The sequence below is a fragment of the Sturnira hondurensis genome, unplaced genomic scaffold, assembly GCF_014824575.4.
Source record: "Sturnira hondurensis isolate 20B ecotype Veracruz unplaced genomic scaffold, ASM1482457v3 Scaffold0004322, whole genome shotgun sequence".
Lineage (NCBI taxonomy): Eukaryota > Metazoa > Chordata > Mammalia > Chiroptera > Phyllostomidae > Sturnira > Sturnira hondurensis.
This window is the reverse complement of record NW_028076953.1, coordinates 2,844,714-2,857,190: the sequence shown is the minus strand read 5'-3', so window position 1 is coordinate 2,857,190 and position 12,477 is coordinate 2,844,714. Positions and strand designations below refer to the sequence as shown.

At 36.2% G+C, this 12,477-nt stretch overlaps 1 protein-coding gene across 4 annotated transcripts in view; it reads left to right on the top strand.

Annotated features, from left to right (window-relative positions):
- GLMN (glomulin, FKBP associated protein) overlaps window positions 1-12,477 on the top strand; it is a 40,936-nt gene that overhangs the window by 19,071 nt on the left and 9,388 nt on the right. For all 4 annotated transcript variants that reach the window (XM_037045482.1, XM_037045483.1, XM_037045485.1 and 1 more), the window contains 9 exons: window positions 2,632-2,819; window positions 4,551-4,604; window positions 5,949-5,979; window positions 6,085-6,174; window positions 7,084-7,125; window positions 7,215-7,288; window positions 8,441-8,525; window positions 9,045-9,154; window positions 9,929-9,992. In XM_037045482.1, coding sequence (XP_036901377.1) covers window positions 2,632-2,819; window positions 4,551-4,604; window positions 5,949-5,979; window positions 6,085-6,174; window positions 7,084-7,125; window positions 7,215-7,288; window positions 8,441-8,525; window positions 9,045-9,154; window positions 9,929-9,992 — 738 coding nt within the window. The remainder of the gene's footprint in view (window positions 1-2,631; window positions 2,820-4,550; window positions 4,605-5,948; window positions 5,980-6,084; window positions 6,175-7,083; window positions 7,126-7,214; window positions 7,289-8,440; window positions 8,526-9,044; window positions 9,155-9,928; window positions 9,993-12,477) is intronic.

Genomic DNA, 12,477 nt, shown 5'->3' with positions numbered 1-12,477 from the left:
GAAAGTCAGAGGTAGAAAAGCAGGTTGGTAGGAGAGAGGGGATTAGAGGTAGTGGTCGGAAAATGAGAAGGTGGAATTAGGTGCCAAAATGGATTAGAAGTTAAGGTCACTAGAATTTGGAAATCAAGAATCATGAGGCTGGCCTGTTAGAAGAGTTATCTACATGAACATTCAACTTTCCCAGAGTTACAGCAAGAGTTGGATAGAGATAACGATTGTGGGCAGGTACAAAGTCTTTAGTGAATGTTGAGAAATAAGGACAGATGAAGGGCAGTATGATATCTGCCTCAAAGGAAAAATGTGCTTTTCTTTGAGAGTGCTGGAAGAACCAAAATAATGTTAAGCCTCTACCCATACCACCCTTCCCCACTGCTGCCTACCTGGCTGTGCCATGTAGGGTATGAGAATATGAGTGGCTCCCACCAGAAATCAGTCAGATGTAATTCAGTTCGTGAGGTAGAGCAAGCATCTCGTGTAGAGTTGAAGGTGTGGGGGAGAGTTTCTAAGATCACCGTGGAAGGAAGGAGCATTACAAGTTAGAAAGAGCCAGCAGTGAGGAGGCACGGCGCAATCAAGAATTAGAGGTGAAATCAGCTTGTAAGAGATGAGGTGAGGAGGTGCCTTCTGTTTTATGCTCACCTAACTGGCATGCTAGAGTTTGATGGCCTCAGCCATCCCTCCTTTGGCACAAGCTATTTTGATAGAGAACTGTTGGAATGTCTGACAGGCTGTAGCCTAGAAACATTTCTGAAAGGGCAGAGGCTGCCATGAAAAATTGTAGAGTGGCAGGTGTATCCTGGGTCTGAGCAAGACTGCTGGATGGTGTGTGGGTGGTGAAGGCCCTGGTTTAGAGCAGCTCTGTAGAATCTGGTTAAATAGGATGATTTTTAAAGAGGCCAACCTTACTCTAGGGGGAAAAAAACATATGTAGCATTGGCTGAATGAAGAAATAGAGCTTCATGATTAAGAGGATATTTGGAATCTGAGCATAGGAAACTTGGTGTTACACTATAACAAGAATGTATGGCTTTGAAAATCAGTATAGCAGAGTATATATTTAGCATCTCACTGATGAGTAGCAGTCTCTTGATTTTCCATTCTTCCTTTTTGTGTTCTGAAGTGACTTTAGGAAGTCATCTGGAATCAGCAGGTTTTAAAGCTCTATTTGGTTTTATAATTTTGAACTATGTCTGGAGCAGTATGTAGTACTCAAGCATTTATTGAATAAATGAATAAATCAGAAGGTATTCATTGTGATTTAGCCACTTTGATTGTTCCTTTATTTTTATTTTTAACTTTTAATTTATTAGGGTGAGATTGGTTTATAAAATTATATCGGTTTCAAGTATACAGTTCTATAATAATATCATTTGTATATTGTATTGTGTGTTCACTATGTCATCCCTTTTTGATTTCTGTGTAGTAGTTTGTTGTGACCTCAACTTTCTTGTACTTTTTTGTACAAGAAAATTTGACATATTTTGTGAATATGTCAAATATTAAGAAGCTTCTGTCATATTCTATATACAGATATTGAGAGAAGTTAGGTAACTCATCCTGTGTCTCACAGCTAATAAGTGGTGGAGCCAAAACTCAAATAAATTCCACTGGATTCTGAGGGTCAGGTGCTTTCTAGTGTACCAAAAGTAGAAATAGAATAAGAGGCACAGGAGTGATGTTATACTTTGAGTCTCTTGTTTTCTCTTTTTCTTTCCTTAATAAAAAAAAAGATAAAACTGTAGTCTTATCCACTCATGGAGGAATGCTCCTCCCTCTTTTGTCTCAAGAGCCCATAGAATCTGAGATACCAGCAATGTTTCCTTAACCTTTGCTGCCACTGAGCTGTGTCCTCCTGCCCACTCTGTATCTAGGTGGACAGTCGTCACTGGAACATTGCAGTATTCTTAACCTGAGTCATTACCTGTCATTTCATGATATTTGTATGTCTCACCTATGTAGATTGCTCCTGAAAATCTCTGAAGCACCTTGATTTTAAAAATTGTGATAAAATATACATGACAAAATTTACTATTTTAACTGTTTTTAAGTATGCAGTTCAGTGGTATTAAGTACATTCACATTGCTCTGCAGCCATCACCACTATCCATCTCCAGAACTTTTTCATCTTCCTACTCAGTTCTTTCAGGTTGTGGGCACAATTTATTTTTCTTGAAGCTATAAAGTTGAAGTCCCCATTTGCTTGCTGACTGTTGACCAGGGACCACTTTCAGCTCCTAGAGCCCCGCCTGTGGGTCCTGGGCACACAGCCTTCTCCATAGGCTCTCATGACATAGCAGCTTAGTTCTTTAAACCCAGCAGTGGTGGTGTCCAGGCCCTCCCTGGACCCTCTTTTTAAAACCTACCTGATTAAGGCAGACCCACCAAAAGTTGTCTCCCTTTTCAGTAACTCAGACTCAGCTGACTTGGGACCTTAATTACACCTGCAAAAATTGCTACTCTTCTCTCATGTAAAGTAATCTAATCGTGGGAAGCATCTTGGTTGTTCTTTTGGTTAAAAGCAACTTTCACAAGTCCCACCCACACTCAAGGGGAGGGGATTATACAGGGTGTGATTATGGAGGGGCACACCAGTCTGTCTGCTACAGCTTCCTTTTTTTATCCATTTCACAGGGGTTTTTATCAGCAATTGGATACCCTTTCCCCCAAATGATTTTGAATCATGGAAGTAAAAAGAGGACTTGGGATTATCTTGAATTTGAAGAAGAAGAAGACAAACAGTTAGCAGACTCTCTGGCTTCTCTGGCATATCTAGTATTTGTACAGGGCATCAGCATTGATCAGCTGCCAATGGTGTTAAGGTAGGAGGTAGTGTTTGGTTTATTTGTGTATTGTAAAGGGAATATCATCAAGCTCATTTATCTAATCCAATATATGTTCATTACCGTATTAGTATATTTTAAATGAAGTATAAACAAAAGTGCTCTTTAAGTAATACTGCCTGTAATTCATTAAAGCCGTTAGTCAAGTATTGAAAAGGGGTTGGGGTGGTGGTGACAGAGACATGAGAGAGAAAGTGTTAACTTGGGCGTGGTGTTGAAGCTATTGGGACCACCCTGTACTGTAAGGGGGGGACTGGTCAGTTACCCACAGGGAGTCTGAATCACCATCATCTCTTCACTGGATTCCTGGTGTAATTCTGAGTGGGTATTATCAGTCCCTTAGTGAAAACCCTTCGGTGGCTTCTTACTGTTCTGAGAGGGAAGTCTCAGTGCCTTCACATGAGACAAGTTTATGACTAACCTCATGTTTGGTTGTTCAGATTCACCCCTACCACCTTTTTTCTTGTTTATTATGCTCCAGTAACAGACCTTCTTTTGGTTTCTATGTTGTTCTCATATCTCATGAACTTTCCTGGCTGTAGGACCTTTGTATATGCTTAGAACCATCTTTATCCTTAAATGTCACTTTCTGAGGAAAAAGTCGCCTTTCACCACCCTGTTTAGGTTGGATCTTCCTGTTAATATTAACCTGACCTTTTCCTTTTTCCATAAAGTCTATCAAAAATTTTTAAATAAATATATAATTTTTATAATATAATACCTTTTGGGTGTTAAGGTCTTTAATAAGGATTATGTATATGTCTTGCAGGCCTTGAGTGTATTCCTTTGTGTACATTTATATGTTTCTGTCAGAAATACCTGGGATATGTTTGTACATAAATATTACAGTAATGGCTAGCACTTGTATGCTCACCATGTATTAAACACTATGCTAAGTTTTATATGCACTACCTAACATGAATAACCCTATGAAATAGAGCATTATCTCATTTTATAGAGGAGAATAACAGATTTAAATTAAGACACCACCCAAGACCATACAGCTAATTAGTGGGATCGGTGGAGTTTAAACAGTTCCGTCTGACCCAAAGCCTGTACTCTTCAGCACACCGTACCACCAGAGTGACTTCAATACGTGTATTAGTTTACTGGGGCCACCATAACAAAGTACCACAAACAGGGTAGCTTGGAATAACAAAAATGTATTGTTTCACAGTTCTGGAGGCTAGAAGTTTGAGGTCAAGAACAGGATTGGTTCCTTCTAAGCTCTGTGAAGGAGAATCGGTTACATGCCTCTTGGCCTCGCTTCTGATGGTTTGTGGGCAGTCCTTGATGTTCCTTGGCTTGTAGATGCAACACTCACCCCTCTGCTTTTGTGTTCATGGGGTGCTCTCCCTGTACCCATATCTCTGTCAGCGTTTCCTTTTTTTTTATTTCGTAAGCATACCATTCATACCATTCATACTATTCATACCATTCATACCATCCATATTCATATTAGGACTCACACTAATTATCTGTTTAACTTGATTACCTGCAGGGGAGGAGGTTCCTACTCTTCCCCTGCCCATTCCTTTCCCAGTTAAAAAAAAATAAGACCTTATCTCTAAAGAAGGTCATGTACTGATATAGAGGTGGTGAAGGTTAGGATTCCACTATATCTTTTTGAAGGAGACAGTTCAACTCATAATTTTATGTATATCAAATTTCTAAAAATACATGCATGTGTGTATTTTTCTTCTATTTTAGCCCATCATACCTGTTGCGATTTAATATGGGGCATATTGAAGTCTTTTTGCAAAGGTAAGATCATTTACATGGCGTCTCAGAATTAAGTAGTAGTACTAAAGTAGTCCTTGTCAAGATCAGGGGCAACTACCTTCTATTTCCTCGGCCTTAATTAATTAATTGGTTATTTAATAAAACAATGAAGCACATATGTACAACAGAGATGGAAGTGAGTCAAAAATTTTTCACATCAAAATCTGTTTTATGTACAGGGGTAGCTAGTCTTCAACTTCTGAGGTTTCTTCCCTTATTTCAGAAGTTGGTAAATTAAAACACCCCTACTCCCCTGTAGCTCCTGTAGCTCCTCTGTCTAAGGAGGGGTGATCAGTAAAAACAGTTTATTCATGTTTTTGCTTCAGGGATACAACCTGTGCATTTGAAGGAGGTGTCTTGAATCCACCTGTTAAAACTTAGATTGACAGTGATATCATTCAACAACTTTTTTCAAAAGCAAAACTTTGTCTTTTAAAAAATTACAAAGTAACTTTAAGAATTTTGCAAACCTATATGTTATGTTTTCTTTTCCTGTAACGTATTATTATCTCTTGAGATCAGTCAGGGCCTTTCGGTACTCTTTGGGAACACTAGTGATAGTTAATCCCATCTTTTCCCAGGTGAAGGAAAATTTTTAACAGGGCAAATGTCTAAAGCCTCAGCCTACAAGGCAGGAGTTTCCAAGGGTATCCTGGCACAAGTAGTTATTAACTCTTAAGTTGACTGTATTTGTATGTCTTAATGATTTTATATTCTTTTCATTTTGTTTCTGTTATATTCATACAGTGAGAGTGTGTATTAAGACAGAGTATATATATATGTGAGAGTATATGTATGAATCTTAAGTTCTATATTCCTCATATTTTCACTCTTTAGTCATTGAGCCAAAAACAACACTTGTAACTCCTTGCATGGTTAGAATAAGAACCTAGAGCCTAACATAATATTTTCTTGGTGATCTTAAATATTTAGTTAATGATTATAACCCTTTAAAATATTATTACAAATGAAAACCATTTAATCTTTTTATATAAAAAGAATTGAAAGGGTTTTTCAAATTAATCAACTGGAATACACAGTACTGTTTTGGGTATAATCACTTAGCACTTGCTGTTTGAAGATCTGTTGGTTTGATACCATGAAACAGGCCCTGCGGGAACTGATTTTGGTCGTATTTGGATGTCATTAGCCAAATCAAAAGATCACTAATGTAAGAATTTTGACTAAGTTCTTTAACAGAATTTCCCTTCAGTGATACACATTTCAAGTCTTTAAATTTCAATTTTTGGTTTTTATTTCCTAAAACAAAATCAATCTAAAGAAATTTAGAAAGTCATATCAGTAAATTTTAATATTCCCTTCCAGAACAGAAGAATCTGTTTTGTCCAAAGGACTGGTAAGATTTATTTTCACCCATCACAATTTAATTTCATAGTAATGCCAATAAATACAGCTGTTGACTTTACCATATATGTATTTCTGCATATGTTTTAATCTGTAGGATCTGTTGGAGAATGGTTTGTTGAGAATAGAAGACAATAGCCTACTTCACCAGTACTTAGAAATCAAGAGTTTTCTGACTGTGCCTCAGGTAAGTAATATACGGATTCTAATCTTAAAAATAACCCCTTTCCTATTCTGAATTTAAGTAAAGGAGTGGTCTTTTGAGACCCCTCTCCCTCTTTGTTCTCCGTATCTTTTGAAAACTTCAGTGCCATGCTGACCAGTAGGACCCTGTGATGTGAAAGTGTCCTGTTACCTGTGCGGTACCATACAGAAGCCACTAGCCACACTGAACAATCGAAATGTGGCTAGTGTGACTATGGAGCTGAATTTTAAATTTAATGTGATTTAAGTAAATTAAACTTAAATTAGCCATATATAGTTAGTGGCTACCATAGTTGACAGCATTAGCTTCTAATGGAAAATGAAACTTTCTTCTTTAACATTTTGTTTCTCTAGGGGCCTTGGAAAATGAAGCCCCTTTACTTTTATTATCATTCAAGTCCTTAAGGCTTCATCAAGGCATACATTTTCCTTTCTAGAAAGACATTTTGTTTTTCATTCTAAAGATCGATTTTGTCTAGTACTGTCTGTTATCATAGCTAAGTAGATCCTTAGATGTCTCCCTAGAGACATGTTCTTCCACTATTTAAATAGAAAACAAGGCTTTTGTTAGTGTATTTAGCCTAAATATTTTTAATGATGAATTATATTTCTGCATGTTTGATGCCATTTTTGGCCACTCTTCCCATCACTGAAAATTAGCATTCCCCTCTAAGCTTACAGCTTGCAGCACCACACTCAGTATCACAAAGGAACTGTGCTTAGCTTCCCGTAGACCTATAGTGGAATGAAAGGTTTGGGGGAAATTATTTCATTTCTACATCTTCTATCCTCACATCTCTGAGTCTTTAGTATCTACCATTGATGATACGTTTGTTTCTTTGAAGTCATAATGAGCTATTCACATCTGAATTAAAAATCTTTTTATTTCCAGAGCTTAGTGAAAGTAATGACGCTCTGCCCTGTTGAGACTTTGGTATGTAAATGTTTGACTAATGAGTTACAGTGAGAAATGTTAATTTAATATTTATTCAATTTATGTAACTATTATTTCTTCCATTTTAGAGGAAAAAGGGTTTAGCTATGCTTCAGCTGTATATTAACAAGTTGGATTCTCAAGGCAAATATACATTATTTAGGTATGTATCAAAAATGGTTAATTGAGAAATGTATGGTTGATTAAAAAACCAAATTAATGCCATTTAATTATTCCAGTTATAGTATTTCAGCATGTTTTAAATGCAATTCAGCTCTACTTGGAAGCCATATTATAATAAATTCTCTCCTCTGTGATGGATAGAGGAAGGTTAAACAAATGTTACAGGTACATATATACGCACATATATACTACATGAATAATAGTATATATTTTCTTCAGTTAATTGAGATACTGTATAACTGAAAAAGACTTAAAAGATTAAGCAGATTGTTAAGGTTGTGCTAGAACTTTACATATGTCAATGATTTCCATTATTCACAGTTGAAATGAATGGCACGGAGTCATTGAGAGGCTATTTGCTTTAAGTTAATAGTTGAGCTTATTGATAGTGCTATTTGAGGGGACAAGTAACTCTGAGTTAAAGAAGAGCCAGGTTTCTACAGAAAGCCAATAGTAAGTAGAGGCTTTATGGGCCGTCTCTTTTGCAAGTGCTCAATTTTGTCTTTGTAGTGAGGGTAGATGTGTCCCAATAAAACAAGCCACAGGCTGGATTTGGCCTGCAGATCTTACTTGGTGACATTTAGGTGATAAAAATTAGTTAAAAACAGATTTGGGTGTCATTGAAGTGTTAAGAAGTCATCTTTGGGATTGGCCAGAACGGATACTCTTGATCCTATCTTTTCTTCATTTCTGTTGATAGAGTCAGAACAGGTGTATGAAATCTCAGTTTTATGCTTAGGTCTTGTACCTGCTCTGCTCTACCTGGATTCCTCAGATTGATTTTCCTTTCTTTGCAATTAAGTTAGTCTAACAAGATTAGCCTACTTTCACAGGGAATAATTTGGGGAGTTTTTAGGTGATTATACTAGTTCCCAGTCTTGCCATATTAAATCATTGTAACTATATGCATAAAAAGATTCAAATTTTTTTTGATCCAGTTAAAATAGAATTTGCTAGCTAGAACAATAATCATAATAAATGGCTTTATAGTCAGTTAACATCTTGCTAATTGTCTTCACTGGTTTTTGTATTACTAGTAATAGAATATGACCCATTTGAATTTGTTAAACCTGTATCATCATTATAATGCAGTCCAGGATAATTTTAAATATATTTTTATTTTGCTTTCAAGGTGCTTATTGAATACAAGTAATCACTCAGGTGTGGAAGCCTTTGTTATTCAAAATATCAAAAATCAAATCGATGTATCATTAAAGGTAAGAGCATAGCTAAGGTATCAGTTACCAATTTATTTTATTTTTGTAGGATTTACTTATTTGTGGCTACATTAATATGGATTTTTACCCTATGGATTTTTTCTCTATCTCTACCATTAGGGTATATATTTTTTCTCATTTCTATTTTTTAATAAACCTGATTTTTGAAACTTTCTTATAGATTTAAATTGTATTCTTTGTGTTGATAACATGACTTCTTTTTGTTTTGCTGTACACTTCTGAAATATTAGTGGAAACTAAAATCAATCTGTTTGTGAATACTCAGTAATTGCATTTAGAAAAGAGAGAAAGAAAAAGAATGCCCCAGTGTTCACACACTGACAGAGTTTGTTCCAGGTGTCTGGAAATAGTAAATGACAGAATGTAAATTAAAGATCTGTATCTATATCTGTATCTATATAATGTGTAATAGTTTGTTTTTATAGTATCGAGGTATTAGAAAACATATTTATGGAGCTATTATTTAGAGCCTTTCTCAGTTTTCCTTTTGCTTTACAGAGGACACATAACAACAAATGGTTTACGGGACCACAGCTAATTTCCCTTCTAGATTTGGTGCTCTTTCTCCCAGAGGGCGCCGAAACAGATCTACTGCAGAACTCGGATAGGTGAGGTGATCATCACTAAGGTTCATAAAGTACATTGAAAATAAAGTGGGAGACCTAAAGTAATAAACCGTGTTTTCCTGGTTTTGCGTGATCTATGGCTAATTCATAGAAGTACATAAAGATTTTCATACGTAAGTAATTAAGTACTATGTAAAAACATGATCAAAAACCCTTCTTTCCAGATGTATGACCAACAGTATGGTTTTGTACCTTTAACAGCTGCAGCATTCCTGTATGGCTCATAGAGATCTGCAGCCTTGGCGACTAAAAACTAAGGATCTCACATGTAACTCATGCAAAGTGTTTGTGTTTAGGCTTTATTGTTTTGTTTTCTAGGACATCATTTTTTTCATATAGAACATGTAATTTCACTTTCATTATGTTATTGTAAATTGATTATTGAGAAATGGTTGTGAGTATTTATATAAGGAACCTTAAAATTCAGGAGACAACGATGATATACTCAAATATTAAGGATAACAAGGCTTCCTCAGGGGGAAAAACAATAGTGTTTTTACAGTTGTATTTTGTGAACTTAGAGAACAAGAATGCTAAGTTATTACTACTTCAAAAGATATGTTAAAGGGAATACACAGTTACACATAGATTTTCAGCACCCCAGCCTCTGCGTTGGTCAGGGATCACTTGTATGCTTAACGGCAAACATAATTATAAAAATATACCTTAGGTCTTAGCTTACTTTATTCATTGAAGTTGCTGTTGATTTTATAAAACTGTATTGTAAGTAACAAATTATATATTTTTCATTAACAGGATAATGGCTTCATTAAATTTATTGAGATATTTGGTTATCAAAGATAATGAAAATGACAATCAAGTAAGTTTTTTGTGAGTATATTCATAATGCATAAGGTGTGTTTCAGACTTTCCTATCAATATCTACTTAAGCCCAGTATTTCATATCTTACCTAGCTACAAAGGCTGGAAGAAGTACCAACAATTATTCTGAAACTCGAAGTTAATTCCCAGAAGCCCTTACCACCCCACAGCCAGCTCCCCTTTCCTTTTCCTGTTGTACCTCTGCTCTCTTGCTATAAACATTGCTTAGACCTGGTAGGTAGGGAGGTTAGAAGTCCTAAGTCGTCTAACCTTTTGGGACCCAACATACGTTTAGGTGTCACATCATCATCGGTTGCCTCACACTTATTAGTCATGATTTCAGTCTGAGCTGTAAATAATAAAGCCATCTGATAATTGGAGGTCCCCTCATCAGACATGACAAATTGAAGCATTTTCAGCACTAGAATCTGTTAACAGCACCTTTTGGATAATGTGTAGGATGTTGGATTTATTTTTGATAGTGCATCATTAGAGGTATTCAATAAATAGAAAACTATTTGAGGGAGTTTTGTCATACAGTAAAATTACATTCGCTTTTTATCATCTCTTTTTCCACCTACTCTGTTCTAATAGTTGCTTTCCCTATGCGTCATATCTATTAAGTTTAACTGCCCGAATCACATGTGCTGTTAATCTGTTTCTTGTTTTAGAAAGTAATCCAAGAAATGAAAGTGATTGACTTTTATACAGATGCCAAAGAGCTTTGGTTTTTTGTTTGTTTGTTTGTTTTTTAAGTAAATCATTATTTGGAATAAAAAGCTTATGAAAAAAGTAGCAGTTTACTTCCCTCTTGATTAATCTAGTCCATTCAGTGATTTCACCCATTCATAGTCCCTCTTCTGCCAAAAACAGTTACTTGCTATCATTGATTAGTGCTCACTCTGTATCTGGAGACCTTGTTCTTTTCTAACTTTGTATTGTGAAATTTTCAAACATACAGCCAAGTCAAAAGGCTGTTACAGTGATTGCTGATTACCTGCCTATTTACTCTTATCATCTATCCACCCATCAGTCTCTTAAATTTTTTGACACATTTCAAGGTAAAATGCAAACACCAGCATACTTCCACCTAAATATTTCAGCATGTATTTCATTGAGTTAAATATCTGTGTGTCATTTTTCTTTAAATTAAAATGTACATAAAATGAAATGCACAGATTTTAAGTGTACATTCGCAGAGTTTTAACAAATGCATAGATCTGTATTTTCCAAATCCATATCAAATATGGAATATTACTATCATCACCTGAAGTTCCCTGTTTCCCAACCCAGTTAATCCTGACCTCATCACTCCACACCCCTCCCTCCCGCTGCCAGTGGCAGCCACTGTTCTGGCCAGGTGCTAGAATGTGTCACTTATTCTTCACAATGCTGTAAGTACTCTTTATTTTTTACTTTTCATAGGTAATGTAGGTACAGAAAGGATCTTTAATTTGCACAAGGACATACCTAATGTCCAGAACCTTTGAATCACAAACTAGTAAATCCTAATGCCTAAAGGAGTTCCTGATAAAAGTAGAAGATAACAAAGTAAAATTCAACATCAGTGAAGACCCTTTTTCAGGAAGTTGTCCTTAGGGTGAGATTTGAGTTTTTATTTTTTCAGTAATCCAGAAAGGCCTTGCCTATAGATGACCTGATTTGCTTGCTAGGGAGAAAAAGCATGTTCTTGGTTAAGAGTTACAGATTTAACAGGTGTGAAGCACCGTGTACTACAGGGGCAGCAATGGGCCTCTGCCTAGAGAGGAAAGACAGCGCAGTTTAGTGTTATGCAATGCCAGCTATGGTATTTGCCCCTAATGCTTCACTTTTATTTGGCTTGAACATTATATGGTGAAGAAAAAATTATAACCAGCTTATAAGATTTTCTTATTTAAATGTTTTTAAAATTTGTTCTTAGGGATCAAATATTCCAAAGTATGGCCATGCAAGTTACCATAAGAATTATTGTACCAAGGAAATTAGCAAAAAACCCAGTCCGAGATGGCACCCTGACATCTTTCCAGGCAGCTTAAAAGCCTGTTCTTCATGGAAGCATTTCTCCCAAGTGCAGTAGTAGGTCATGTGTATAAATGAGAGGCAAATCTGTTTGCTGTGGTTAATCAAAAAATAACAACTTCTGAGTTTTAGAAATTTTTATTAAAAAGGAAATAAGATGCTCTAGTAATTCTGAATTGTGGGCAGTTCTATTCAAAAGAACTACCACTACCCATTTTTGAGCAGTTAAGTATGCTGAGAGGATAACTAGTCAGATGAAAAGCTGAAAAGCAGCCCTGGCTGGTGCAGCTCAGTGGATGGAGCGCCAGCCTGAGAACCAAAGGCTTGCCGATTGGATTCCTAGTCAGAGCACATGCCTGAGTTTCAGGCCAGCTCCCCAGTAGGGGCCATGCAAGAGACAACCACATGGTGTTTCTGTCCCTTTCTTTCTTCATCCCTTCTCCTCTCTCTATAAATAAATAAAT